Source organism: Pan troglodytes, chromosome 23, assembly GCF_028858775.2.
Source record: "Pan troglodytes isolate AG18354 chromosome 23, NHGRI_mPanTro3-v2.0_pri, whole genome shotgun sequence".
Taxonomy (NCBI): Eukaryota; Metazoa; Chordata; class Mammalia; order Primates; family Hominidae; genus Pan; species Pan troglodytes.
In genome coordinates, this window is record NC_086016.1 from 24,025,073 (window position 1) to 24,051,793 (window position 26,721).

The window sequence follows — 26,721 nt, forward strand, 5'->3', positions numbered from 1 at the left end:
CCCAGAGCCCTCTGCATTCCCAACTTCCTGCAGCCTCCTTTCATTGGATGGGGGTGATAGTTTGCACATGCCTTTCTAGTAATCCAAGAAAAACTTACTGAAAAAGTCTGTTTGTTCATGTCAGTAATCAGGGGCATGACCAGGGCATGGCCCATAAATGCCTCTGGACTGATACTCACCAGGCTCCCAGGCCAACACCACATACATGATTTCCACTGAGAGAATGCAGTCTGGACAGAGAGCAGCAGGGTACACTGTAGGTCTGCCCAGTGGGCATCCACAGCTGTGCCAACCCCTCCCACCCCACAAATTCCTCAGGGCTGGGCAGTGGACCCTGCCCTCACTGAGCCTGACTCAGCAGCTGTGTCCTCCCTGGGTGTGGTCCCAGCACCCACTTCCTCCCAGGTCTGGCCTGCCAGACTCCCCCCTCCACCAGACCCTAGGACTTGAATAAATACATAGGGTGAGGTAGAGGCAGGCAATGTGGGGGACATATTTGGGTCCATAACTCCTCCTCTGTGAGGTCAGTGGAGGGGATAAGAGGCCTGAGGCAGCCCACTACGGCTGTGGACCTCAGGAGGACTGTGTTGACCATGGCCTGGGCCCCTCTCCTGCTGTTTCTCTCTCAATTCTCAGGTAGGCACAGGCCTCCCATGTCCAGGGCATGTCCCTCAGGCTTCACCAGTCCCCTCTGGCTAAAATCTTACAGCAACTTTATGCTGGCAGGTGGCCCAACCCCCATGTGCATCTGTGTCTGCAGGTTCCCTCTCCCAGCCTGTGCTGACTCAGCTGCCCTCCCTCTCTGCACCTCCGGATCAGCCAGACTCTCCTGCACCCTGAGCAGTGGCTTCAGTGCTGATTTCTACTGGATATACTGGTACCAGCATAAACCAGGGAGCCTCCCCAGTATCTCCTGAGCCACTACCAAAATTCACTTCATGACCAGGGCTCCGGGGTCCCCAGGCACTTCTCTGGATTAATGGAAGGCCGGTCCAATAAAGGGCTCTTGCTCATATCTGATCTCCAGTCTGAGGATGAGGCTTACTATCACTGTATGATTGAGCACAGCAGAGCTTCTCATGCTGACACACACAGGTGGGGAAGTGGGACAAAATCTCAGCCTGCTCAGAGTCTTGTTCTCTGATGAAATTTAGATCTTAAAATAACTTATATCACTTGTGTGGGATGAGTGAGGTATCCCGAGCTCACAGGAACTGTCGATGAAAAGAGTCGAGCTCTGTAAAATATTGAAGACATTTATTCCAAGCCAAATATCAGTGACCAATGGCCCACAACGCAGCCCTCAGGAGATCCTGAGAACATGTACCCCAGGTGGTCAGGCTGCAACTTGGTTTTATACATTTTAAGGAGACATGAGACATCAATCAACACATGTGAGATGTACGTTGGTTGAGTCCAGGAAGGCAGGACAACTCAAAGTAGCGGGGCTCCAAAGATCATCTTTTTGATAATTGGTTAAAAGAGTTAAATTATTGTTTAAAGACTTAGAACCAAAGGAATGCCTGGGTTAAATTAAGGCATTGTAGTGACCAAGGTTTTGTTGCTCAGAGGAAGCCTCCAGGTAGCAGGCTGCAGAGAGAATAGATTGTAAATCTTTCTTATCAGATGTAAAAAGTCTGTTCTCTCAGAAATTCCAAAAATGAGGAGGCATATCTGGCTCCCACTTCCCATGATGACCTGAACTCTCTTTCAGATTAACTTTGGAATGCCCTTGGCCAAAAGGAGGGGTCTGTTTAGATGGATGGGAGTCTTAGAATTTTATTTTTGGTTTACAATCCTGTAACACATCCTGTAATTTGCTGCCCAGAGGTCATTAATGGCCTGGAAGAAATAATGTGCCAGCTGCAGTGTTGTCCACAGAAAGACTTACTCATTCTGCTGCCCTGAGTAGTGATATCAGAAAGATCCATCTGCCAACAGTCAGAATGCCCTTCCAGGAGGGTTGCACAGTACCAGGGGTGCTGGAAGACCTGGGATCTGAGGCAAGCAGGGGGCACTGTGGGATGGATCCCAAGATGACAGGGTTACCAGGCCACATCAGACAACATTCCACTGGCTCTTACACACTTGGATAAGCAGTGACCTCCCTGAAGAATGACTTTCCTGCACCTGGGCTGCAGGACCCACATGAGCACTGGGTTTTGGATAAAATAGAGCAATTTCATTTATGAACATAGATGTGAAAATTCCTCAGCATATTCACAAGTAGAACCCATGCTGGACCTCTGACCTCTAGGATTTAGGCTGAGAACAGGACATTTGTGAGGTCGGTGGGGAATAAGCATGAACTTTGGAGGGACAGCAGGTATGAGGGGTGCTGAGCCGTATGTTAGATGCCCCAATCAGGGAAAGAGCCTCGAGGCTTCCAGTGCAGCTTCCCTGATACCCTGTGGGAGAGAAAGATAGATACTGGATATGCTGCAATAGAGCTCACTAATGCTCTAGTAAAGAGCAGGCAGCTTGCATTAGCACAGTCCTTCAGGAGAGAAAACGCAGCCCCAGGAAAGCTGTCAGAGGCCAAGATGACTCATTAGTCACATTGAATTCATAATGCATTTATGATGAAATACATGATAAATGTCTTATCCTTTTGTTCTTTTTTATTTTTTATTATCGTGGGTACATAATAGGTGTATATATTTATGGGGTTTATGAGATGTTTTGATACAGGCATGCAATGTGAAATAATTATATCATGAAGAATGGGGTATCCATCCTCTCAAGCATTTATCATTTGTGTTATAAATGATCCAATTACACTCTTTACATAATTCAAAAAAGTACAATTAAGTTATTATGACCATAGGTATCCTGTTGTGCTATGAAATAGTAGGTACTATTCATTCTTTCTAACTACTTTTTGTACCCATTAACCATCCCCACATCACCCCCTACTCCCTGCTACCTTCCCAGCCTCTGGTAACCATTATTCTACTTTCTATGTACATGAGTTTCAAATGTTTTGATTTTTAGATTCCATAAAAAAGTGAGAATATGTGATGTTTGCCTTTCTGGGCCTGGCTTATTACACTTAATATAATGATCTCCAGTTCCATCCCTGTTGTTGCAAATGACAGACTCTTATTCTATTTTATGGCTGAATAGTACTCCATCGTGTGTATTTACCACATTTTTTATGCATTCATCTGTTGATGGACACTTAGATTGCTTCCAAATCTTAGCTAAACAGTGCTGCAGCAAATATAGGAGTGCAGATATTTCTCTGATATACTGATTTTCTTTATTTAGGATATGTATCCAGCAGTGAAATTGCTGGATCATATGGTAGCCCTATTTTTAGGTTTTTTGAGGAACCTCCAATCGTTCTCCATAGTGGCTGTACTAAATCCAAGAACATTCAAAATCATATTTATATCAGTGCTAAAAAGTGTAACTTGACTTCAAACAATAGCCAGTAGTTGGTAGGAATACAAGTATAAGTTTGCTAAAAATATGATTTGTCGTTTATATGAATATTTCTGTTCCCAGAACAATCTCACGTAGACTGGCTTCTGGAATCTCTCCTACCTCCTACTGAGCTGACTCTCCTGGAGCCTGGCAGTAACAGTGCAGGGCTGGAAGCTATGTACTACAAGCACATGCTGTATGGCATCCAGCACTAACCTGGGCAGAAGACGGCGAAACAATGTGTGATATTTCCATTTGATTTATTTTCCTTCTTTCTCTATAGAAAGTGTTATCATAAAACTGTTATGTTGAAGGAACACAAAATTTGAAGGAAAGGAATCAAACATAAATGTTAAATGTTTATGTGTGTTTATACTGTTGATCTATGATATCTCTTGTATTTACTGTTCAACATTTCTATTTTATATGCTTTTGTAAAATAAACAACATATTTTATACAAAAACTCTCATGTGTGCTAGTTGAAAGTAACGCCACCTAAATGCAATAACAGAATTTGAGGAGACTAAAATGTGTTGATTTGAGAGACAGTAAGAGTAATTTAGAACAAGTCCCCATCTGGCTCTGAAATCTAATCCTTTGCTGGTATCCCTACACCTGAAAACCTGCAGGCTTTGCACCCGCTGCAGACAGATGACATTGGGTTAAATTCATGGGTCTCCACTGAGGGTCACAATAGGCTGGTGTGGCACAGTGCATTCTGGGAGATACAGAACTGAGGGACAGTAGGCTGGGCGCGGTGGCTCACACCTGTAATCCCAGCACTTTGGCAGGCCGAGGCGGGCAGAACACGAGGTCAGGAGATCGAGACCATCCTGGCTAACACGGTGAGACCCTGTCTCTACTAAAAATACAAAAAATTAGCCGGACGTGGTTGGGGGGCACCTGTAGTCCCAGCTACTTGGGAGGCTGAGGCAGGAGAATAGCATGAACCTGGGAGGAAGAGGTTGCAGTGAGCCGAGATTGTGCCACTGCACTTCAGCCTGGGCGACAGAGCAAGACTCTGTCTCAAAAAAACAAAAACAGACAAACAAACAAAGAACTGAGGGACAGTATATCCCCAGTGGACACCGATCCATAATCAGCCCCAGTCACTGCACAGACTGGGTGTATGGTGTCCTCAATGCCTGCTGCTCCCATGTAAATGAACAGCCGGAGATCCTAGGGTATTCGTGAATTATATATTCATTTCCAACGTCACACTCAAGATGAAGTCTCTACAGTATTTGAAATTGAACTTGGACAGCTTCAACTATTTTTGTTTCAAAAAATACTATATATACAAAAATACCCTATTTCTGAAGGTAATTGGAGTTTATTTTACTTCCACAATAATACTAAACATAAATGGTTAGTGTATTATAAAGTGGTGTGTCTAGGCATGGACAGCAGAAGGCACTTGGAGCCTGTTCCTGAGGGGTCTGGGGGTGTTCGGAGCTGAGACCAGCCACTTCCCCTGTCTGGTGCTCTCTGTTCAGGGCTCACAGCTGTGATCTCCTCACCCCTGAACCACTCACAGCACTACTCATACTTATCCCTGTGGCGCCCTCAGGCAGAAGAGTCTGATCCAGGGCTCAGGGTGGGATCAGAAAAGTTCCCATTTGCATGAGGAGATCCTCCCTGCCTCAGAGTATAAAGAGAGAAAAGGAGAGAGTTGGGAAAAGCTTTACTTCAACTGTGGGGCAAAAAGGCAGGACTCAGGACAATCTCAAGAATGGCCTGGTCCCCTTTCCTGCTCACCCTCTTTATTCACTGCACAGGTGACTGGACGTGGGGCCACGGAAGGGGCCCTGGGGAGCCCATGGAGAGCTGCTTTCTCCTCTTATTTATAGACCCAGAATCACCATGTCTGTGTCTTTCCCACTTTTAGGGCCTTGGGTCCCATCTGCGCTGATTCAGTCACCCTCAGTCCCTGGGGCTCTGGGCCAGAGGGTCACCATCTCCTGCACTGGAAGCAGCTCCACTTTGGTTATTGGTGTGATGTACACTGGTTCCAGCAGCTCCAAGGAATGACCCCCAAACTCCTCATCTATAAAAACAATTGGTGACACCTGTGGGTCCCTGACAATTCTCTGGCTTCAAGTCTGGCAACATCATTTTCCTGACCATCACTGTGCTACAGCCTGAAGATGAGGCTGATTATCACTGCCAATTCTACAAAAACAGCCTGAGTGCTTTCACAGTGCTCCGGGTTGAAGTAAGTCAGACCAAAACACGCAGTGTGCCCAGCCATGAAGCTCTCCCATGCACCCCCTACTCTGCAGCTAAGTCAATGTGTTCTTTCACTTGTTTGTCCTAAAACTGGGGCCTGAGAACTTCTTCAGGGTAATTTTTCTAGGGAATGTGTCCTCACCCTCTCAATATCTGCCCCAAATTCACTCTTTGGCAACAATACCATGTGCTCTTTTCTCAGAAGTAGCAGCTGGTACTGAATGCCAGAGGCCAGCTGCCCTGTGGTGGAGTACATATGGGTGAATCAGTCGGCTGGGGCTTCCACAACAACACACCACAGACTGGAGTCTTCACCAACAGATATGTATTGTCTCACTGTTCTGGAGTCTGAAAGGACCAGATGAAGGGGCCACCCCATTTGGTTTTCTCTTTGCCCTCTTTCCTTTGCTTCCAGATGGCTCTTTTCTCACTGTGTCCTCACATGGCCACCCCCAGGTCTGCATGTGGTTTTTGTACACATTTCTTATGAAGTCTTTAGTCCTTTTGGATTAGAGACTCATTCGTATGACTTCATTGAATCTTAATAATCTTAGTGTCCAGATCTCCCAATACAGAAAACTTGGTAACTTAGTTATAACATAAAAAATCAGGGGGCCAGGCTCGGTGGCTCACTTCTGTTAATCCCAGCACTTTGGGAGGCTGAGTTGGGCGGATCACGAGGTCAGGAGATTGAGACCATCCTGGCTAACACGGTGAAACTCCATCTTTACTAAAAATACAAAAAATTAGCTGAGCATGGTGGTACATGCCTGTAGTCCCAGCTACTCGGGAGGCTGAGGTAGGAGAATCACTGGAACCAGGAGGTAGAGGCTGCAGTGAGCCAAGATCACCCACTGCACTCCAGCCTGTGTGACAGAGCAAGACTCCATCTCAAAAAAAAAAAAAAAAATCGGGGTGGACGCAATATAATTTGTAACAAAGGATCAGGGGTCCAGGGACCCAGAGTCCATCTGTGTCTGACCCAGGAGAGGTGATGCTGCAGAGGCCACCTGGTCACTCCATTCCTCTGAGCTCCTACTATGTGCAGATTCTGGATGTGTTCTTGGTGCTCAGGGTACAGTGTGGATAAGAAAGGATGGTCCCTGTCCTCCAGGAACTGATGCTATTTAGGGGAAAACAGAACACATCAGTAAATGTATCAATAGGAATATGACATGTTTTAGGAAAATGAAGAGAGGTGTGTTTTGGTGAGGTGGGGTGAGCAGACTTAGAGGGGTTGATGACAAAGATGCAGAGACTGATGAAGGTTGTAAAATTCACCTGCTGCAACATAAAGTGAACTAAGAGGAAGTGAGAGTCCAGGCAGGGCCATATGAGGCTCTGGTTTTGACACAAACATTAGGCTGTGGAGTCCTGGACATGGGTGGAACACGCAAACGGTGAAAGGTCATGTCTGCATGGTTCAGAAGTGGGAGGTGCTGAGGAATGGAGTGTGGGGAGACAGGGACCACAGCTGGGATCTCAGGACCTGTGAGGGGTATAGGTGAGCTGCAGCTAAGTGAGAAAACATTAAGGACCCTGTGTAGTTGACACAAGATTATTGACATCTTAAGTTTTCAATAAATACAATCAGCGCTGACAAATGTGGCTGTGCCTCAGAAGAGCTAGAAATGTTTATGTCTAGGTAACTCTCATGTTCTGTAGAACTTCACTTGTATTTTTTTGGTTTTAAAGGGTTATTATAAGAGCAGACGTTTATGAATATACTCCATTCTTTTATCCTCAATATTGCCCACCTCTTAAAATCCTTTGGCTTTACACACACCTACAACAAACTGACCTTCAAAAATTGATAAAAATAAACGATGTGTAAAGGATACCCTATTCAATAAATGATGCTGGGAAAACTGGCCTACAATGCAGAAAAGTAAAACTGGACCCCTACCTCTTACCATATAAAAAATTAATTCCAGATGAATGAAGACTAAAACATAAGACCTCCAACTATTAAAATCTTAGAAAAAAGTTGGAAAATACTCTTGTGGACATTGGTGTGGGCAAATAATGTATGTCTAATCATCAAAAGAAATTGCAACAAAAAACTTGACAATCAGGACCAAATAAAACTAAGGAGCTCCTGCATGGCAAAAGAAACTCTCATCAGAGTAAACAGACAGCCTACGCAATGGGAAAAATATTTGCAAACTATGCATCTAACAGAGGACTAATATCCAGAATCTATAAGAAAGCTAAGTCAACAAAAAAATTTAACTCCATTAAAAAGTGGACAAAGGACATGGTCACTTCTCAAAAGAAGACACAAAAGCAGCCAGCAAACATGAAAACATGCAGAACTTCACTTATCAGAGAGGTGCAAATCAAAACCACACGGGATATCATCTCATACCAGCGAGAATGGGTATTATTAAAAAGTCTAAAAATAACAGATGCTGGCAAGAATACAGAAAAAAAGGAATGCTTATACACTGTTGGTGGGGATGTAAATTAGTACAGCTTCTGTGGAAAGCAGTTTGGAGATTTCTCAAAAAAAAAAAAAGAACTACCATTGGACCCAGGAATCTAGGTGTGTACATAGAATATAAATAATTCTACCAAAAAGATATCTGAACTCATTCGTTTGTTGCAGCAGTATTCACAATAGCAATAACATGGAATCAACTCAAGTGCTCATTAGTAGTGGATTGAGTAAAAATAAAATGTGTGATACGCATTCACCATGGAATACTATGCAGCCATTATGAACAACAAAACCATGTTCTTTGCAAAATATGGATGTAGCTGAAAGCTACTTTGCTTCCAGATGGCTCTTTTCTCACTGTGTCCTCACATGGCCACTCCCAGGTCTGTGTGTTGTTTTTGTACAGATTGCTTATGAAGTCATTAGTCCTCTTGGATTAGAGACTCATTCTTATGACCTCATTGTATCTTAATTATCTTAGTGTCCAGATCTCCCAATACAGATAAATTGTCAATTCAGTTATAACATGAAAATTCAGGGTGAACACAATATAATTTGTAACAATGGATCAGGGATCTCTTTGGCTTCTCAATGGATCATCTGCCAAGGGGCAAGGGGGTAATTTTTACAATGATAGGCGCATAGCTCTTACACAAGACAGAATTACCCTGTTGAATGCTTCATTCAAATGATATGTTAGGGAGGAGGCCAGTTGGATGATAAAGCTTTGGGAATGAACATTTAACAGCACAGGATCTAAAATGCAGAAGAAAAGAACCTCTGATGCAAACTTTCTGAGTGGAGATAAACTGTCTGATATCCTGCAGATTAATAAAACCAGAAACTTCATCTGCCCCCTCTCATAGAAATCTACACATTAACACAATTTCACTATATGAAGTTTCCAGAAGATGATGTGTAGCTTGTAGGTGAGCTTCATTTTACACTTTCCACCTATTCATTTCTGTGGGAGGACTTATTTTCCCTCTTTCAATTTTCTCATGTGCTGTTCATGTCACACCCTCTAATTCAAGGCTCCAGCCTACGTTTCCTGCCAACACCAACACTCTCTGTAGATGAAAACCCACCAGTCAGCAGCCTCCTTGGCCTGAGAGAGGTCATCTTCCTGGGTTTCTAAGACTCTGGTCCTGCCGAGATTCTCCTTCCTCAATCCTAATCCCGTGGTCTCTGGCAGCCCCTTCACATGGACCTCATCGCTCGTCTCTGTGTTCCTCCAGCTATATCCACGTCAGAAACTGCTCTTCATCTGCACTAGAAATAAAGAATTATCCTCTCAACTCTTAAATGTTTGCTCTGATTCTCTCCTCTTCTTTGAGCTCAGGCACACCACCCCCTCTCAGATTCCTGAGTGTGGCAGTGTCCCCTCTCCAGTCTCCCTACCACCTCCAATGGTGAAGGCGAAGAAAGGATGTCCCTGCATGTATCACATCCTCATCCTTCCCTTCAGGGTCAGCTCCCTGGGTAGGGAAAACACTGTTCCCTTGAGGCTCACATACTCACTGTCAAAAAGCACCCAGCACATGGTAGGCACTCAATAAACCTTTACCAAATGCGGACCTGCCTCTCACCACACTGGACACATTGTAGTGAGCTCAGGATGGGGCTAAACTGGGAGTATTAGCTGTAAACTTGCTCCTCTCTCTGTCCTCAGCCTGAGAGCTGAGGGGGCACCCACGAGGGAGAGCACCTAGGGGCAGGGAGGGGTCACAGGCAGCCTCATCCTCTGTGTGAGACACTGCTCAGACTGGGGGATCCCTATTCATTCAGATGGGAAGAAAAGGGAAACAAAATTTGGTAGGAACTTCTATGCATCCACACAGAGGAGGCAATGACAAGAAAACACAGGATGCAAGCACAGTGGTAATAATGTATTTCTACCTAATATTGAATAAAACTCAATATTGCCTGTATTCTGTAAACAATAACTATTTACGAAACTGACTGTAAATTATGCTTTTAAAAACCACAGCTTATGAAGAAGAGAAACCTCAAACAATGACACCCCTGAATTGCAAATCTAAGACATGGCACACATTTATTTTCAGTTCCATATGTGGCCTGGATTTATCTACAAGACAATATTATGATATTATATGTCACTATTCCATTTTAGATGGTGTATTTAAAATCTCACAGTACTGCAACTGCCTAGTAATCTACTCATCAGTATAAATATCAATGTGACAATCCTGCTATCCTTCTCTACCCCTGCATAACCCCAGCAAAAATTCATTATGAATTCACAGAATGTAATATCAGAACTGTTGTAGCCACATACACAGTTTGTTTCATTTTATGTTTTGATAAAGTAATCTTTTTTGTTTAAGCTTATTGTTTTTTAAAAAATATATTACATACTAGATGTCATTACAAATCAGAGATTAATAATTTCTCTTATGTTTATACTACTCCCACAGCACTCATTACTGAATGTAAACCATATTTATATTTTCTTTCTTTTTTTTTTTTTTTGAGACAGGGACTCACTCTATCACCCAGGCTGGAGTGCAGTCGCACAATCTCGGCTCATTGTAACCTCCACCTCCCAAGTTTAATTGATTCTCCTGCCTCAGCATTCTGAGTAGCTGGCATTACAGGCACCCGCCACCATGCCCAGCTAATTTTTGTATTTTTAGTAGCGATGGGGTTTCACCATGTTGGCCAGACTGGTCTCGAACTCCTGACCTCAAGTGATCTGCCTGCCTCAGCCTCCCAAAGTGCTGAGATTACAGGCTTGAGCCATCTGCCTGGCTCCATATTTATATTTTCTAAACATCCCACTCGGAGTGGCTGATCCTACCAGCTACCATGTTTCCACCTCACCTGGGATCAAACACTGACAATTGGTAATTTTATCTCTTGCAGTCTTCAAATATTGAGCAAATTTGCCATTTTCGCTATTCAATAAAAATGCTGGAAAGTTATTTTCCATGCCACTGACTCTGTTCAGGGCTTGGAGGACAGACTCCTAGGAGTGAGAAGTTGACCACAGCATCTGAATAGCTATTACCCCAAGTCTGTGGAAATTAGAGAACAAAATTTTACCAGAAATGCCCCCCAGAGCTTCTCCCCATAACCTCACCACCCTTAGAGAAGAGAGCTCCTGTTCTCCTCAGCGCTGCAGGGTCCACAGAGGAGGAAGAGCTCTGGCCAGCAGGGAGGAGCCACAGAAGAAAGGACCTGGTGTCTCCCGTGACCAGGGTAGTGAGTCATGGGAACCAGTCACTGCTCTGGACTTGACCTGACCTAAGAGGACTTGGTATAGAGTCACCACTTCAGTCCTCACCAAGGAACATCCAAAAAGCCCTGGACAGATTCACCCTTAAGGAGACCAGTAAAGCATGAACTGCCCTGAGTTAATGAGAAGGTCACAGAAAGGGTCTGTCTGGCCTGGTGCTGAGCCTGGGGGCAGTGATCAGAGCAGGGGGAATGAACAGCTGGCTCTGGGGACATCTGGTCATCATGTCACCGGAGAGTGTGTCTGGATGTGGACACCTGGGGACATGAAGGGCTCATTACCAAGTGATCTAGGGGAGATCAGAGCTGCGATCAGCTAACTGCCTGCATGGTGCCCTCTGCTCAGTGATCACAGTGGTGAGCTCCTGATGCCCAGGAACACACAGTTTCACCCTTGCCTGTATCCCTGATATCCACGAAAGGGGCCTGACCCAAGGCCAGCGTGTCATCAGAAGGCTGGGGGGCTCTAATTTGCATGGATGGACCCTCATTCTCAGAGAATGAAGAGGGGAAGGGAGAGATTTGGGGAAGCTCTGTCTCAGCTGTGGGCACAGAAGGAAGGCAGGACTCAGGACAATCTCCAGCATGGTCTGGTTTCCTCTCCTCCTCACTCTCTTTGCACACTGCACAGGTGACTAGATATAAGGCCATGGCTAAAGCCCTAGGAAGCCCATGGGCCCTGCTTTCTCCTTTTGTCTCTCAACCCAGAATCACCATGACTGTTTCTCTCCCACTTCCAGGATCCTGGGCTCAGTCTGTGCTGACTCAGCCACCCTCAGTGTCTTGGGCCACAAGGCAGAGGCTCACTGTCTCCTGCACTGGAAGCAGCTCCAACACTGGGACTGGCTATAACGTAAACTGTTGGCAGTAGCTCCCAAGAACTGACCCCAAACTCCTCAGGCATGGTGATAAGAATTGGGCCTCCTGGGTATCTGACCAATTCTCTGGCTCCAAGTCTGGCAACTTGGCCTCCCTGGGCACCACTGGGCTCTGGGCTGAGGACAAGACTGATTATCACTGCCAGTCCCGTGACATCTGCTGAGTGCTTGTACAGTGCTCCAGGCTTGCAGGGGAGTGAGACAAGAACCCCCTTCCTCCTTTCCCAGGAGGGTGAGTGCCCAGCAGCTACTGCACAGGCCTGGCCAGTGGCTTCTGCGGTTGCTGTTTCTCCAGTGGGCCTGGGAGCATCCAGGGCCCCACCTGGGAGTAGATGCTTCTCCTCCCCTCCATCCTCAGAGTCACCCACAGCAGTCCCTTTCTAGGAAAAGGGCCTCCAGAAAACAGAATGTCCTGTACCCTGCAACTTGGGACACAGGGTCTCTGCTCTAAAGTCCAGGGTCTGGAGTGACAAATCCAGCAGTGAAATCTCAGATCTACATCTGATGGGGAACCTGCATCTCCATCATCCTTTTGCTATTTCCAGGAGTTTTCAAAGCAGTGTCTTCCTCTCACTGGTCCTCAGTGTGTTTTCCTGTTCTTTTTGTTTCAGCCTTTTTTTTTTTTTTTTTTTTGAGATGGAGTCTCGCTCTGTCGCCCAGGCTGGAGCGCAGTGGCGCGATCTCTGCTCACTGCAAACTCCGCCTCCCGGGTTCATGCCATTCTCCTGCCTCAGCCTCCCGAGTAGCTGGGACTACAGGCGCCCACCACCATGCCGGCTAATTTTTTGTATTTTTAGTAGGGATGGGGTTTCACCATTTACAGGATTGTCTCGATCTCCTGACCTTAAGTGATCCGCCCACCTCGGCCTCCCAAAGTGCTGGGATTACAGGCGTGAGCCACCATGCCCGGCCTGTTTCAGCCTATTTTTTATGTGTCTTTTTATTGAGGAATAATTAACAAAATAAACCCCTGATATTTAAAGTGCCCAATTTTGTGTGTTTTAAGATATTTATACACCCTTGGATAATCACCACAATGAATCAGTGATTCCATCAGAAGAAATCGGTGACTGGTTCTGGCAGAATCCAGGGAACCCTATCTAATATCTCGTGAACTTCTACGTGGACTCAAGTAAGAAACAGGGCTCTGGGGCTCCCAGCCACATCTTGGGATCTAAAGATGCGTCGGCCTGTGCAAGGATTTTGCACGTTGCTGTGCTGCAGCCTGAGAATGGGTCTGTCTCGGGGTCTGCACAGGGGCAGTGGATTTCACAGTGGCTCTGAGGCTTACACAGGGCTCCAGGCCCATGGGAAAGTGAGACACAAATCTTCCCTCTGCTCTCTAGGCCTGGTGCAGTGATCCTGGCTGGAGGCTCTGATAAATCTAGCTCAGAATGTAACTTCTGTTGTGAACATCTGATTTTCCTTGGACAAATAGTTCTGACAATATCTTATTTCGGTTCGACTAGTATATTGATCCATTGCTCATACTTCTCATTCCATTCTTGCTTTCGCAATCGGTGGACCCTGTCCTGTGCCCACAGTTCTCTGCATCTCTCCCTGCTAGTCCAGCCTCCTGCAAAGGTTCAGCTCCCAGAAGAGACTCCTACATCCACTGCCCTGGAAGAAGCAACACTATGAGTAGAATGGCAAGATTTTGTCACATCAGCACTGGGGATATCTCATCACTACTCTGGGCCCATTGAAGCAATCACATACTCTCTGAACCTCAGTTTTCATTTTTGGCAGCATGTAACCCTACCTCAGCAGCTCTTGCTTTCAACATGGGGATGAGCTGAAGAAGAGGCTTGTAAATGACAAGTATCAGTCACTGTTCACTGTGCAGGAGTGTCTGTGTCCTTCTGTGTCAGGCTTTGTGCCAGCAGGGCTGTGCCCCGCAAACTCTTCCAAGGTCCTCCATGCAGTCTGTGTTCCCTCATCTGGCCACATTGTCTGGAAGTTAAGGTCACCTCCTCATGCACTGGAACAAGCAGCAGAGTCGAGTGGACAGCGTGGCCTGGCACCGCCAGCTCCTACGGGAGCCCCAGATGGTAATGCCTGCTGGTCTCCAGCTTGCAGGGTTCTGATTTTGGGCTCTTGCTCTAGGTCTGGCCACTTGGGCTTCTGCAATACTCTGGGATCCTGTATGAGGATGAGGGTGATGATCACTGTTCAGGATGTGGAAAGAGCCCCAGGTTAACCCAGGACACCTGTCTCATGGGGACATGAGGCACAAGCCTCCCATCTGATCCCACAGCCTGGCCTATAGACTCACTTTAATTTTGTGTGACTGTCACCTGACTCAGGACATTCCTGCAGTCATTTTTTCCTCCAGGACTGATGGAATGAGGCCATTCCCTGGGTCTGTCGCCTCATATGCAGTCGACCTATATACTGGGCTTTCAGGATAAAACATTCCCAGCCTGGGCATTGCCATACAGACAGGCAGCTAGCTCAGACAGAAAATACTCTTGTTGATTCCAGATTTCTCGGCACATGGACTTGGTGTGTGTTTGTGTCCATGACTAAGGTCAGGTTTGGGGTTAGGAGTGAGAGTGGTCACCACATGGTCCAGGAAGAATGTGTTGTCAAAGATAAAATTTGTACACCTTCCTGCCCTTCCCTGTACCTGAGGCAGCTTCCTGAAGCCTGCAGGTTTCTGAGATTCTCCATAAATGGAGAGGAAACATCCCATAGAATGGATGGGGTTTTTTTTGTCCCAGACAAAAAGACAAGACAGGACGAGGGTACAGATGTCAGCAAGGGCTAAACAGCAAGTATGCACTTGATCATGCCAAAGAATACTGAAATAGCTTTGAGGGTAATTCAGTGTCCTTGAGAATTAAAAACAAATTGGAGATTGAGGGCTTCAAACCCCCATTAGGTCCTTGTGCAAACAGATGCTGAATTCCAACCCACATTAAGAAAGAGGCTAAAAAGATGAGACAAAATCTCTGAAAGACAGGTGGAGGGGATTTCTGCAGTTTCTTGGTGCTTAAGAGACAGGGACCTGCCAGGCACTCACCTGAGAAATCCTGCAGGGTCACAGCACAGGGAAGGGAATGTGTCGGGTACATAATAAGATGACTTTGATGTTGAAAACACCACCTCTACCACTGATAATTGTTTTCATCCTTCATACTTAGGTGCATATACAACCTCTAGCAACCATAATTACCACAAAGGACAGGCATTGTGTAAACTTTTATGAGGTTCTGTGTTATAAAATAATTACACAAAATGTATAAATAATGTGGGCACTAATAAGGTGAGGTTATATGTTGCAATATCTGGGGTTCCTATTGAACTTATAGAATGTAAAACTAAATAGGTACTAATGTAAAATGATACAGTTAGAAATGCTTGATTCATGAAAAATAAAAAGTGAGCGAAAAGAAATACAGCAAAAAGCCCAAATAAAATAAAGAGAAAGGTAAACTCACACACAATGTCAGCAATTATATTCAATGTAAATGTGTTGATGAACCAGATAAAAATAATTTCCTTAAAATAAAGTTACTTGTGTGTTATATTTTAAAGGATGCTAAAAATACACTACGCAAACATTTACCTGCAGAAAGCTCTTGTGGTTATCTTGGTATCAGACCAAATAATTTTAATGAAAATTATTTACATCAGGAAATGTGGGACATTTTATGTATATAAAATGAAATATTTGACAAGAACACATAACAATTATAAAATACACATCAGTCCATGCATGGTGGCTCACGCCTGTAATCCCAGCCCTTTGGGAGGCCAAGGTGGGTGGATTGCTTGAGCTCAGGAGTTCTAGACCAGCCTGGGCAGCATGGCAAAATTTCATCTCTAAAAAGTACAGAAAAAAAAATTAGCCAGGCACGGTGGCATATGTGTCTGTAGTCCCAGATACTTGGGAGCCTGAGGTAGGAGGATCCCTTGAGCCTGAGAGGTGGAGGTTGCAGTGAGCCAAGATAGCGCCACTGCACTCCTGCCAGGGTGACAGAGTGAGATCCCATCTCAAACAACAACAAACAAACAAACAAAACAAAACAAAAAAAGCACACACAAAAAAACAAACAAAAAAACATGTCCCTAATAATATAATCTATATAAAATATAAATTAGCAGGACTAAGGAAGAGAAAAGAATCAATTCCCAATTATAGTTATAAATAATAGCACACACTTCTATTAACTGAGTGAATCAGCAGAAAAAAAATTGCACATAACAATATGTGAACAACCTGAAAAACCAAATTCACCCACTGACGCCAGGAGCCCACACCTGAGGAGTAGTTGGCTAATGAATATGTATTACTGAAACGATTGAATAAGTGCTAGAAGAAATAAATGAGGCATTCATTATTTTTACCCGATTTGATGCTTCTCCTCTCTGTCCTGTGAGCAGGGGGCACTCCCGTGTCTATTCCTAGTCCCATTCTTATCCCCTCGTCTCTCTCCCCAAGACTGAGCTGCATTCTGCAGGGTGGCTCCCGACCCCCTGGAGTAAATGACTGACGTGAGGAGCCCTGCCTTCCAGTGCTGCTGTTTTCATCGTGCTCTGGTTTGAATGTCTCCCTTCCAAAAGGATTTATACTTAATTGCCAGTGTGATAGTACTAAGAGGTAGGCCTTCAAAAGGTGATATAGTCTTGAACACGGAGACCTCACGGTTGGGATCGGTCTCTTATATAAAGGCTGGAGGTAGCGGTGTGCTCTGTCTCTCTTCTTGCCATGTGAGGACACAGAAAAAAGGCACTTATCAGATGACAGTGCCTTGATCCTGAACTTCCCAGCCTCAAAAACTGTGAGAAGGCCAGGTGCGGTGGCTCGTGCCTGTAATCCAAGCACTTTGGGAGGCCAAGGCAGGTGAATCCCTTGAGTCCAGGAGTTCGAGACCAGCCTGAGCAACATGGTAAAACCCCATTTCTATAAAAAATACAAAAATTAGCCAGATGCAGTGACAGGCACTTGTAGTCCTACCTAATCAGGAGGCTGAGGTGGGAGGATCACCTGAGCCTGGGAGGTCAAGGCTGCAGTGAGTTGTGATTGTGCCACTGTACTCCAGCCTGGATGACAGAGCGGGAGGCTGTCTCAAAAAATTAAAAAAATAAAAAATAAAAAATAAAACAGTAGGCGAGATAAAGAAAATGTGTTACTTATATACCACGGAACACTATGCAGCCATAAAAGAAAGTTATGTTCTTGGCAGCAACGTGGATGGAGCTGGAGGCCATTATCATAAGTGAACTAAGCCCCGAACAGAAAACCAAATGCTGCATGTTCTCACTTATAAGTGGGAGCTAAACTATGAATATACCCGAACATACAGAAAGGAACAACAGACACTGGGAATGACTACCAGACCAAAAAAAAAAAAAAAAAAGAGGATCCACCCTGTGGATCCTCTGCCTACTGCCTGGGTCATGAGGTTGTTGGGACCCCAAGCCTCCGTGTCATGCAATCAACAGATGTAACTAACCTGCATGTGTACCCTTTAAACTAGAATAGTAAGAGTAAAGAGCATTGAAAGAAAAAGTCAAGATCAGAAGCGAAGAAAATAATAAATGAAAAAACACAATCTATAGTTATCCAAACTATCCATGACTGTCACAAACACAGAACAAGGACCCAGTGGGCAGAATGAGGCAGCCAAATACTCAACCCAACATGATACATAGGGAACACATTTTTCAAAACACCAGAAAGACACAATGGGAAAGGGAGAGTCTGGTTCAAGAAGTGATTTTGAGAAAACTGAATACGCACATGCAAAACACTGAAATAAGACCTTTGCATTGCACGATACACAAAATCAACACAAAATAAATTAAAGACCTAAACTCAATCTTGAAACTGCAAAGGTCTTATAAGAAAACGTAGGTTGGGTGTATATTTTAGGAAGCCTGTATCTATGCACACAGGCTGCAAAAGGTGAAAAATAATCATAACACTAAAGGGAAAATTAGGGGAACTACATGCACAGACAATGCAATGGCTTGGCTATATATGTGTGTGTGTATGTGTGTGTGTTTTGTAGGGTGGAGGTTTGGATACACAAATTACAGCTAACATGCAAATATAAACAAAGACACTAGTGACACTTTAGAACTTCTACAGGGGGAAAGAAACAATGAAAGAAACAAACAAACAAAATGCATCCTAAAGACTAGGAGAGAATTATGGAAAGTCCTACCTCTGAAAGAGATTGTTATCTAACACCTACAATAAACTGACTCTACTAAGTGAAAAACAACAAAAACGACAACAACAAATACCCAAGCTAAGAGGATCTGAATAGACATGTGTGTAAAGAAGACAGGAAATTGACTCACAGGTTAACAGTTTCTCAATATCACTAATCCTCACAAAAAAGTGAATCAAAACCACACTCAGGTACCATATAATTCCAGTTAAAATGAATATTGCAAAAGATAAAAATCAAAATTGTTGGAGGTGATGGCTGGTGTAGAATTGCAGGAAGGAAAACTCCTGTACGCTCTTTGTGGGAATGTAAATTAGTATACACACTATGCAAAACTGTTGGAGGTTCCTTAAAAAAGTAAAAGGTCAAAGTACAACCACCACTCCAGGTTAACAATCCCACCACTGGGTACATATTTAGAGGAAAAAAAATCCCTGCATTGAAGAGGTATCTGCCTTCCCATGTGTCCTGAAGCACTAGTCACAATAGTCAAGATATGGAATCAACCTAACTGTCCATCCACAGATGAAGAGATAAAGGAACTGGATATATACACGATGGAACGCATTTCAGCCCTAACACTTCGGGAAATCATTGATCTGCAGCCATGTGGAGAAACCTGGAAGACAATTAGGTGAAATGAAATGAGCCTGTTAGAGAGAGACCCATACTGCATGACATTAGGCAAATGGAATCCAAAAAACACCGTCTTCTAGAAGCAGAACTTTCAATAGGGGTTACTAGAAGCTGGAGAGAGGAGGGGGCCTGGGCAGGGATTGGTAATGGGTACAGAGTGACACTCAGAGGAGAGGAATCCATTCTGATGTTCTATTCCACAGCAGGGTGACCAGGGTCAACAATGTCTAGGGGAATTTTTCAAAAACAGCTGGAAAGGATGGTTCTGAATGTTCTCTCCACAGGGAAATAATAAGAAGCCAGACACCATGATTTGATCATGACACTACGTATACATATATCAAAATGTCCCTTGCACCCTCTGGTTATATACATACACTCTATAGTAATGAAACTGCCATCAAATGTTGGTAGTATTCATTCTAACTGGAGTGACATAGAATCTGAGTGTGGTTTTCAATCATGTTTTGGTGTGAATCGGCCATGTTGATAAACTTATCTCTTACCTGTGCATCAACCTGATGTCTTCAGGTCCTCTGCCCACTTTTACACATCAAATTCAAAACAAATTAACAATAATGTGGCAAATTTAACTAATCACACACACACACAAAATGAAAACCACCACTCAGATTCCATCTCACTCTAGATGGAATGGATACTACAAAAAAAAGTTGAAAAATATTAAAAGACAAAAAAATGATGGTGTGGATTTCCAGAGGGGGAACTTGTCTCCACAGTTCGTAGGAACATAAACTAGTACACACTAAAGAAACCACTTGGAGGTCCCTCCAAACCTTAAAACCACAACTACCATTTCATCCAGCAATCTACTACTAGTTGTATATACAGAGTACATGAAATCAAGCCAGGGAAGAGATTATCTGCATTCCCAGGTGGAATCCAGCACTATGCAGAATGGCCAAGATAAGAAATCAGCCTACCTGTCCATCTGCAGATGAAGGGATAAGGAAACTGTCCCATGCGTAGACACTGCAATACTCTTCAGCCAGAAAAATACAATGAATTCCCATCACGGGAGCCACACGGTTGCACCTGGAGGACATGATGGTAAATGAAATGAGTCAGGCAGAGACAGACAAACTTTGCATCCTCTCACTCATGCAGAAGCTGAGAAACTTTATCTCAAAGACCTAGAAAGCATAATCATGGTTACCAGAGGTTGGGGGGAAGAAGGGGAATGGGCAGGGATTGGAAAGGGGTAGAAAGTTCCACACATGAAAGGAAGGAAATCCTGTTTTTCTATTCCACAGCAGGGTGGCCAGGGTTAACAGTATTAGACAGCTTGAAAGGAAGATACAATAGCTTCTCGTCACAAAAGAATAAACAATGGTATGAAATAACAGAGACACTAAATACCCTGATTCCATCATTCCACAATGTATACAAAGACCAAAATGTCACACTCTACCCTCTCATTGTATTCCTTTACTATTCGGCAAATTTGTTTAAAGAAATATAAATACATGATGCTAAAATTCACATGGACCATGAATCACCCTGAATTTCTTCCAAAGCAATCCTGAGACATCCAGACTACATCAGATGCATCTCACCCACCGATTTCAAATTTCATGGAAAAACTGGGTACCCGCTTCCACACAGAGCAGTGGAACACAAGAGAGGGCCCAGAAGTAAACTCACACACCAAAAACCATCTGATCCTTGACAGAATCCACAACAATAAGCAAGGGGGAAAGGATGCCCTATTCAAACAATGGTGCTGGGATAAGTGGTTAGCCGTATGCGGAAGAGTAACACTGGGCCCCGACCTCTAACCAGACACAAAAAGAAACTCCAGATGAATGAAAGATTTAAATGCAAGACCTCAAACTATTAAAATGCTGCAAGAAAACATACAAAATACCTTTCTCCACACAGGTTTTGGCAAAGAATCTGTTTGACTATGTCCCCAAAGGACACGACAACAAAAATGGACAAGTCAGGCTTAATACTCTAAAGAGCCACCACACAGCAAAATAAATTAGCAACAGAGTAAGAGACAGCATACAGAGTGGGAGAACATGTTCCCAAACTGCATCTGATCAAGGTCTAATATCCAGAATCTTCAAGGATCTTATGCCAATCATTCAACAAAAAAACAACAAAAAATCCCATTAGGGTATGGGCAAGAGATGTGAACACACACTTCTCATAGGACAATGTGCAAGTGACCAACAAAGAGGGAAACATGCTCAAACTCACTCATCAACAGAGAAATGTCAATCAAGAGCAGGTCGAGATACCATCCCACACCACTCAGAGCAGCGATGACTATGCAGACAAAGAAAGAAAGATACTGGCGAGGCAGCTGAGGAGAGGAAAGGCTGATATGGTCTTGGTGGGGGAAGCAAGCTAGTACAGACACTGTGGAAAGAAGTTTGGAGATTTCTCAAAGAACTTAGAACTACCATCCAACCCCACAATCCCTCTCCTGAAGATCTAGCCAAGGAAAATATATCCTTCTATCCAAAAGACACAGGCACTTGTATGCTCACGGCAGTGTTATACACAATGGTAAAGAAACGGAATAAACCTAGGCATCCATCAACAGTGGATAAGATAAAGAAAATATGGTATGTATACACCACAAAACACTACACAGCCCCCAAAAATAACATTTTTGGCAGCAACATGTATGGAGCTGCAGGTCATTATCCTAAGTGAACTCAAGGCCAGAACAGAAATCCAAATGCCACACATTCTCACTTATAAGTGGGAACTAAACTATGAATGCACCTGAACGTAAAGAAGGGAATGATTACATTAGGAATAACTACCAGACCAAAAAGAAAATGCAAATGGGAGGGAGGGGGCGTTGCGTCCCGACCTTATGCGTCCCACCTTGTGCGTCCTCTGCTCACTGCCCGGGTCATGGAGTTGTTGGGAGCCCAAGCCTCAGTATTATGCAACCAACAGATATAATTAACCTGTGTGTGTACTCTTTAATCTATAATAAAAGTAGAAACTATTACACACACACACACACACACACGAAGAAGCTTAAGAGCTACATAAACAAAACAATAAGTAAAATCTATAGTTATCCAAACAATCCCTCACTGGCAAACACACAGAAACACTAACCTATGGACAAAATGAGAAAGCCAAAAATGCAGCCCAAAATTACATATGGTGAATGCATTTTTCAAGAGAACACCAAATATCACAACAGTGAAGAGAGAAGTCTGCTAATTGTCTTTGAGTAAAATGAATTTCTACCTGCAAAACACTGAAATGGATCCTCATGTTATGTAAGACAAAAAAAATCAATGCAAAATAGAGTAAAGATCTCCACCCCAAACTGAAAACACAGGGTGTTTTCACACCCTAGAAGAAAACATAGGGTGAGTGTTTACTTCAGTGAAACTTTAATCTATGTACACAGATTGCCAAAAGGAAAGAAAACAAAAGGGAAAAGTAAGAGGAAGAAACCCACAGACAATGCGATCTTTTTTCCTTTTTTTTGTGACGGGACACCAAAGTCACCACATGCACATGCAAATAGAAACACGCAGGACTATGGAAAGCTTTAGAGATGTTCCACAGGAATGAAACCAATGAACCGAAAGAGAAGGTGTCCTACAGATTTGGAGACAGATCTGAAAAACTGTATCTCTGAAAGCGGTTGTTATCTAACATGTCCAAGAAACTAATACCACTGTGTTTGGAAAAAACAACAACAACAACAACAAAAAAGACAAAACAAAACAAAAACACAACAACACATATGCTGAAGCAAAACTGGGCAAAGGCCCTTAATGGACATTTCTGAAAAGATGACATGAATTGACTAATGAGTCAAAAAGAAGTTGCTCAACTTTATCATTTCTCCCGCAAAGGTAAGTCCAAACCACAGATTCTCTGGGATTCTGGAGAATGTGAATTCTGACTCAGTAGGTCTGGAGTGAGCCTGGGATTCTGCGTTTCTAAAAGGTTCATTTCCCCACAAATCCACATTATGTGTATTAATATTACCAAGTAAATAAGAAAGGTCAAAAATAAAATGGCAAGCCATTAGTAGATAACCTTAGTCTTCCTCCTCATCCTCCTCCTCCACTGCATGGGTTAGGATGGTCCCCAGCATCTTGATCCCCCAGGTCACTGACATCAGCTCCCAAACTCATGCCAGGAATGTCCTTCCCTCTTCTTCCTTCAGGCCATAATGGGTATCTATTTTTCCAGCATCTTTCTCCCAATCTGTGCTGATTTAGCCACCCTCTGTATCTGCCTCCCTGGGACAAAGGGTCAAACTCACCAGCACTCTGAGCAAGAGCTACAGCAGCTGCCACGTAGACTATCCCCAGCAGAGCTCAGTGATGGACACCAGGTTCACGATGCCAGTGGGCAGTGGTGCTGCTACTGCATCCAGTGGGGATGGAGTGGTTGTCCAGGCACAGACAGATGGACAATCACACAGCAGGAACAAATGTACATTCTGAAATTTAACAAAGACAGAATAAGGGACTCTTGGGGAATAGAGGTCTCAATTGCAGACATAGTGAGTGCCTCAGAATTAGAGAACTGGGGCCATCTCTGTCATGGCCCGGATTCCTCTCTCCTTCATCCTCCTCAGTCATCAAAGAGATTCCATTAGGGGGCAATCAAAGGATGCTGGGGCCTGCTACTCGCTCCCAAAAAACACCAACAAGCATTTCAGCAGGGAGAAAAGAAAATGCTCACAAGGATGGGGTTAGATTTAGTTATAAACCAGATTGTGTGGCAGGAGGGAGGACATATCCCCCATCCTTTGGCCACTCCGAAATTGGGAGAGCTAATCTGGGGAAAGGCACCAACACCTATTCATTAGTGTCTCGGTCCTGTGTGATCATGGGTCTGTGTGAGGTCTCAGCAGCTGCCTCTCTCAAGGTCTCCCCGCAGGACAGCAGGGTGAAACCTGGGGCAGGAAGAGAGGGGAAGCTGATTTGCATAAAGAACTTTTTTTAACCTATTGGGTCTGGGGAGGCATGAAAAGGCCCTGAGGGAAACAAACCCCAGCTGGGAAGCCTGAGAACACTTAGCCTTCATGAGTGTCCCCACCATGGCCTGGATGATGCTTCTCCTCGGACTCCTCGCATATGGATCAGGTCAGGGGAAGGGACTCTATCCTTGGGGGGACCACAGAAAACAGGGTCCAGGTTACTCTCATCCTCATGATCATAACTGTGTCTCTCCTGTTCATTTTAGGAGTGGATTCTCAGACTGTGGTGACCCAGGAGCCACCGTTCTCAGTGTCCCCTGGAGGGACAGTCACACTCACTTGTGGCTTGAGCTCTGGCTCAGTCTCTACTAGTTACTACCCCAGCTGGTACCAGCAGACCCCAGGCCAGGCTCCACGCACGCTGATCTACAGCACAAACACTCGCTCTTCTGGGGTCCCTGGTCGCTTCTTTGGCTCCATCATTGGGAACAAAGCTGCCCTCACCATCACGGGGGCTCAGGCAGATGATGAATCTGATTATTACTGTCTGCTGTATATGGGTAGTGGCATTTCCACAGTGATTTAAAGCTATGAGGAAGTGCAACTAAAACCTCTTTATATACTGAGAACAGTTCAGCCCTTACAGACAGGAGGGAAAGTGAGAGGGTGGAAACGGTCAACACGGTGAGTGAGGAGTCTCCTTGCCCCAGTCTCTGATGCAGGGGTTCACTGCCAGGTGCCTCACCCAGTCTCTCCCCGGGTGTGTCCACCTTCCCAGTGTGACTTTTCCATGGCTGTGCTTCCTCTCCACCGAGAATAATGTGGAGGGAGAATTATCTACAAAATATATAAGCTCACAGTGAGTCACAGACACCCCAGTGCTCCAGGAAGATGCTTCTTATTCATAGAGAATTAACAGGCATATGCTCACTCATTAATTTGACCATGGAGGCTGACTGAATATTTTATTTATCACTGAAGTGGGAGCATTTTCAAGGGGCTTGTTAAAAATGTAATTCTCTAACCTAAACCTACTAAGTCAGAAACTTGTGTTGGTGACAGATAGCCTGTATTTAACAAGCTGTACATGAGATTTTTATTAGCGTTAATGTTTGGGAAGAACCTACTTTTATTATCATAAAATTATTCATAGGGATCTCCATTTATAATGATGTCAGGTTAATATTCCATAATCCTACTCTCCTAAATTCCCATTCAAACCCCCCAAATACTCAGAAACAGATTTTAAATCTCAAGCCATAGCAAAAATTATAACTTGATTTATGCAGACAGAGTAGGGAGGAATTTCTAAAAGCGTAAGTTCTTAGGTGCCAGGTGTGCTGACTCATGCTTATAATCACAATACTTTCGGAGGCTGAGGCAAGAGGACTGCTTCAAGCCAGGAGATTGAGACCAGTGTCTTCCACATAGCGAGAGTCTATCACCACGAAAGAAAAAAAAAAAAAAGATATAAGTCCCTTCAGGAATTTCCAAAAACTTGTTTCCTTAGGGTATATTTAGTGGTCCATATGAATATCTGTTACTGAAAACCATCCCGTAGAGGACTGGCTTCCAGAATCCCTTCTCCCGCCCACTGAGCTCACCTACCTGTGGCTCTGGCTCTCAGGGTCTTTGTAGGACACAGGGCTCAGCCTCTTATCACAGATTGTTCCACAGGATCATGGTTCCACTGAGATCCTCTCAGCATAGATACGACCTGTCCTGAACAGTGTCTCTTAATGTTGGCAAGATGGGAAGGACTGAGGGGTGACGGAGCCTTGGAGCCACCAGAAGATGGCAGTAACCTCACTGCTGAGCTTTGCTGGGCCAGACTCAGGCTCCCACCCTCCTCCCTTCCTCTGACTCTTTCTCCTGGCCACCCGGGGTCCAGGAGCTTTTTCCACTCAATCTGGGCTCAGGGGTCACCTCAGAGAACCTCTCAACAAGACAAAGGAGGTGCTTCAGGGGATCTAACACAAGTGAGGGCAGATTTTAAGACTGTCCACGCACAGAAAATCCTGTGAAAAGAAACAAACCAGCCCTACTTGTGTCTGTGCACCTGAGTTCTTAGGACTGTTTTCCTGATCTCCTGGCTGAGTCAAGATTGCAAATGTGCGGTTCATTATCCAGATCCAGAGAAGTCCATGACAGTTTATGAAGACAAAGATGACAACTACCCTATCTACTTGTCACACAATGAAGACACTGGCCTTAGATCTGTCAGTGCCCTGGAACATTCTGGAAGAAGAGGGTGAAGGTTACTTGGCATATGTTGGGACTCAAACATGAGGATCTCATGATGACCCAGAGGGATAAAGGTGGGATCAGTTGTGAGGGTGGAAAATGTGGATTTCTTAAGGCCATTTTGTTAATCCTTTTCTCATTGCAAAGGATTTAAACTGAAATGAACACGATTTTTCTAATAAATGCTTATGAGGCTTTCCATTAAATTTAATCATATTTCCTGCCTTTATGAAAATAAATATAGAAATAAAATACACTTCCATAATGCATTACTGATTGTGTATCTTTAAACTAGAGGGAACCATTACTTCTAAAGAAAAATTACTAGGATTGTTTGCATTTTAATCTGGGATCCTACATGATGGCTACAGATACAGCTGGTGTTCAAGGTTTTAGCCTGGAATCTCTGCCAATTCAATAACAGAGGCAATAAAAATAGACACTAGTATTATAAAGACAGAATTCATTTATTTTGAAAG

The 26,721-nt window shown here is 44.1% G+C and overlaps 1 long non-coding RNA gene and 1 gene segment (V, D, J or C); one reads left to right on the plus strand and one right to left on the minus strand.

Annotated features, from left to right (window-relative positions):
* Positions 1–2,606: 2,606 nt before the first annotated feature.
* LOC134809710 (uncharacterized) lies at positions 2,607–25,762 on the minus strand. Of its 3 annotated transcripts, XR_010156080.1 has the most exons (5): positions 23,877–23,961; positions 23,336–23,515; positions 20,001–20,112; positions 13,097–14,377; positions 2,607–4,263 (listed from the first exon to the last, which is right to left on the minus strand). It is a non-coding gene; the product is annotated as an uncharacterized LOC134809710 (long non-coding RNA). The 3 variants fall into 3 exon arrangements; XR_010156079.1 differs by lacking the exons at positions 2,607–4,263; positions 23,877–23,961 and adding an exon at positions 25,607–25,762 and having other exon boundaries at positions 12,835–14,377; XR_010156078.1 differs by lacking the exon at positions 2,607–4,263 and having other exon boundaries at positions 12,835–14,377; positions 23,877–23,964.
* LOC470153 (immunoglobulin lambda variable 8-61-like) lies at positions 23,997–26,448 on the plus strand. The segment is given in 2 exon segments: positions 23,997–24,164; positions 24,265–26,448. Coding segments are annotated over 2 exon segments (381 nt in total).
* The last annotated feature ends 273 nt before the right edge of the window (positions 26,449–26,721 follow it).